This window comes from Takifugu rubripes, chromosome 1, assembly GCF_901000725.2.
Source record: "Takifugu rubripes chromosome 1, fTakRub1.2, whole genome shotgun sequence".
Lineage (NCBI taxonomy): Eukaryota > Metazoa > Chordata > Actinopteri > Tetraodontiformes > Tetraodontidae > Takifugu > Takifugu rubripes.
The window spans coordinates 28,974,328-28,978,047 of record NC_042285.1 but is presented as its reverse complement, the minus strand read 5'-3'; the positions used below and the strand labels follow the sequence as shown (position 1 = coordinate 28,978,047).

The following is a 3,720-nucleotide window of genomic DNA, read 5'->3' as shown; positions in this document are numbered from 1 at the left end:
CATGCCGGCAGTATACATGGAATACCATAACAAGCATGACAGACCGGAGCATCCGTAACTGAGTTTAGACTGGAAGTCCAAAGTCCAAAAGGAAATGCCTCTGAGACTTCAGAGACAGACAGAGAGACCGAGACACACCAATGATGGTGAACCATCTGGAAAATGTGGTGTGGTGTGGACAAATGAGGAAAAGAAAATGTAGCAATCCCTCATGACAACAACATCAGGAAGGGGGTCCACGAGAAACTGGAGAAATATCGGGGGCTGAGAGATCAGCTGGAGAGGTGATCCTTGTGGTCACTGGAGCACTTGGGGCTGTGACCCCAAAGCTGGGGTGATTGGCTTGAACAGGCCCCAGAAACAACATCTGAGATGACTGACAAGTGCAGCGCTAGCAAGCGCTAAGATACTGCTCAGGATTCTCAGGAACTCTTTCTGGTAGAAAGAGGTCAAGTTGAGTTCAGGTCTCAAGTCTGATGGACACAGTGAGAAGAAGCTGTAAACAGCTTAATGAGATCCACAGAGAATGACACAGGCTGATAAAAACAGCCTGCACAGTCAAACCACTCATTTGTGGTTTTATTAGTTTGAAGAACCAGTGAATGACTGAGACAAAAGCGTCTACCATCATTAATGCTGTCTTCAAGGTCCAGGTTTCTGCTTTCTTCTCAACATGGACAATAGAGCAAATGTCACATATATCACTATTGAGGGTTATGTGGAACTGCAGAAATACAGATATCTGTACTTTGTGATTATGTTAACAGCATATATTCTGATCATCTGCAGCAATTCTACTATTGTGTTTCTGATCTGTTTTCACCGGAACCTCCATGAACCCATGTATGTTCTGATTGCAGCCTTGTTGATCAACTCTGTTCTTTACAGCACTGCCATCTACCCAAAACTACTGATCGACTTCTTATCAGAGGAACAAACTATCACATATTCAGCCTGTCTCTTCCAGTATTTCATGTTTTACTCATTGGCTGGATCAGAGTTTTTACTGTTGGCCGTTATGGCCTACGACAGGTACCTGGCCATATGCAAACCTCTGCAATATTCAGCCATCATGAGGAGAAGAACAGTCACTATTTTTCTGCTCTTAGCTTGGATTGCTCCGACCGCTCAGGTTGCTGTTGCAATTATAAGGAATGCAAACAGAAAACTGTGTAACTTCATCTTTAAAGGTATCATTTGTAACAGCACAGTGTATAACCTTCACTGTCAGCGAAGGTCACAAGCCTTCAACATCTATGGTTTGATGGTCCTTGTGAACCTTTTGATTGTGCCTGTGATGTTCATCCTGTTCTCCTACGCCAGGATCCTCCTCATCTCCTACCAGAGCAGTAAAGAGGTGAGGAAGAAAGCTGCACAGACCTGTTTACCACATCTGATGATTCTCATCAACTTTTCCTGTTTAACTGTATATGATGTACTTCTGCTGCGACTGAATACTGTTGTTCCCAAAACTGTACATTTTCTGATAACCTTACAGATCATAATGTACCATCCCCTCTTTAACCCCATCGTATATGGACTTAAAATGAAAGAAATCTCTAAACAGCTAAAGAAGCTATTTGGGAAAAAAGGTTTGTTCTAACGTGTGTCTACACTTTACACCATAAATGAGTTGTTACTATTTTAAATGTAGTTGTTTGATTGTAAAAAGCTACATCTTAATCACAGAATGATGGTGAAGTGCTCAATTCTTTAATTAACAGGCCTCGTCTTTAAATGGATTAGGGTTAGTGGATAAAATGTTGGCCAGAACACCACATCTTGGCCTGATGGTCCAGAGCAGGGGGGGGGGGAAATAAAAATGAAAAATTATGAGAAAGAGTCAAAGCCGAGAGGAGCCGAATGGTGGTGGTAAACTCTTTATGTAGGTTACAATCAAAAAAATGAACAAAGGGTTTTAATTGGCGTTATGAAAACAAATAAAAATGCACAACTAGTAATTAATTTAGTACGTGGCATCTTCATCCCACAATGGTGGTGAAATGCTCAGTTCTTTAATTAATAGGCCACATTTATTACTTATGGGTTAGGGTTACATGGTTAGGGTTAGGGGTTAGCATCTCTAATAGCTTTGGACAGTTTCCTCTGCCTATAAGACTGTCAAGGACAATTTAGCATGTTGCAAAATGAATAAATCATTTATTAAAATGAGCTCATGCATCTGCCACTAACAAAAGTTTCACCCATGGCAAGTTCATTGCAACAACAGAATCATGGTAACTATGTGTTGCTTCTGGTGACGTAGCAGCTAGTTAACGACTACGTTTGAATGTGTAATGGTCGACAAATGGTGTCCCGTTTCTTCGAGGAATGTTTTCAACCCTCCATTTTACCACTCAGTTTTGACCCGCCCATCTCCTATCATAGAAGGCCAGTTTAGCCTGATCAATGAGAAAGACCCCCCCCCAGAAGAGCCCCCCCGGTAATACCAGCTTTTTACTTAACTCGCCACTCACTGCCATAGCTTCACTTTTGTGCCAATTCACTGGAAGATGCCAGTTTGTTAATTTTAATGACTATTGATGTCATTTTGTCTCTGAATAAAAATAATGGCATCATCGAGATAAGCAGACACAAATAACGGCTCATGCAGCCCAAAATGACAAAATCTGACCGCTGCTCTTTCAGTTGATGGAGGAGTGGCTCAATGGGCAGGGTGTAGAGCGCCCCCCTCTGGACACTAAAAAGGGCCACTCTTAATGTCATGATACAAGACCTGGATCCTGGTTATGAAATCTGGGCTGCCCCAGGAAAGGAGGAACATTTGAAACAGCCACCTTTATCACCCTTTAAACAAAAGTAAAAACCAGTGCATGACCAGACCAGCCTTTACCCTTGTCTCCTGGACTGAGATAACTTACTCCATTGCAAGTTTGGCCTCTCTATCAAAAATTTTATGAATTGGTATTTTGACATTGTCTTCTTGTTGAGCATTATACCACCAACAAGAACAGGAGCAGAGAACAGGACATCACACAGATTAAAAACTGCTACGATTCAAATCCAAAATCCAAAAAGATAGGACCCAAGAATGCAGACAGGTGAGACAGCTTCTCATGAAAAAACTGTTTATTTACAATATCTCCACAATATTCACACAAGTGAAGGAAGGTGCACGCGCTGCTCGTGCATCTGGTGGTGAGCAGTGTGTGAAGCAGACACAAGGTGCTGCGCTCATCAGAGGGACAAAAATCAAGGCGTAGTCAAATGCCAAAATCACTAGTGGAGACGTCTGGAACCCTCAATTACTGGCCAACTAGCCGCAGGTGTTGAAGCAGCCAGTACAAGGGACTGGCCAACCACACCCCTTAGCAGAAAAACACAGAACAGCACAACCCCAAGGACCTCCAACACATGCTGGGGCAGTTCGCAACTGAGTGTGAAGCGGCAGGGATGCGGATCAGCACCTCCACATCAGAGTCCATGGTCCTTCTCCGGGTTGGGGAGGAGGTCCTGCCCCAGGTGGAGGAGTTCAAGTATCTCGCGATCTTGTTCACGAGTGAGGGTGGGATGGAAAGTGAGATCGACAGGTGGATCGGAGCGGCGTCAGCAGTGATGCGGTCGCTCAACCGATCTGCGGTCCAGGGTTATGGTGAAGAAGGAGCTGAGCCGGAAGGCGAAGCTCTCAATTTACCGGTCGATCTACGTCCCAGTCCTCACCTATGGCCATCAACGGTGGCCTCTCCTCTCCTCCCCTCT

At 44.0% G+C, this 3,720-nt stretch overlaps 1 protein-coding gene across 1 annotated transcript; it reads left to right on the top strand.

The window, feature by feature from the left end:
• Positions 1-576: 576 nt before the first annotated feature.
• On the top strand, positions 577-3,720 carry LOC101074987 (olfactory receptor 11A1). Its single transcript, XM_029842255.1, has 2 exons — positions 577-1,581; positions 3,167-3,720. Exons 1-2 carry the CDS (start codon positions 674-676, stop codon positions 3,222-3,224), a joined length of 966 nt encoding a protein of 321 aa, XP_029698115.1. The 5' UTR covers positions 577-673; the 3' UTR covers positions 3,225-3,720.

Bases quoted from the DNA above. Each gene is read 5' to 3' on its own strand.
- LOC101074987 (XM_029842255.1), top strand. From the start codon at position 674: ATGGACAATAGAGCAAATGTCACATATATCACTATTGAGGGTTATGTG. The intron at 1,582-3,166 runs TGGGAAAAAAGG...TGGTGGTGAGCA, and splicing joins AAACAGCTAAAGAAGCTATT to GTGTGTGAAGCAGACACAAG.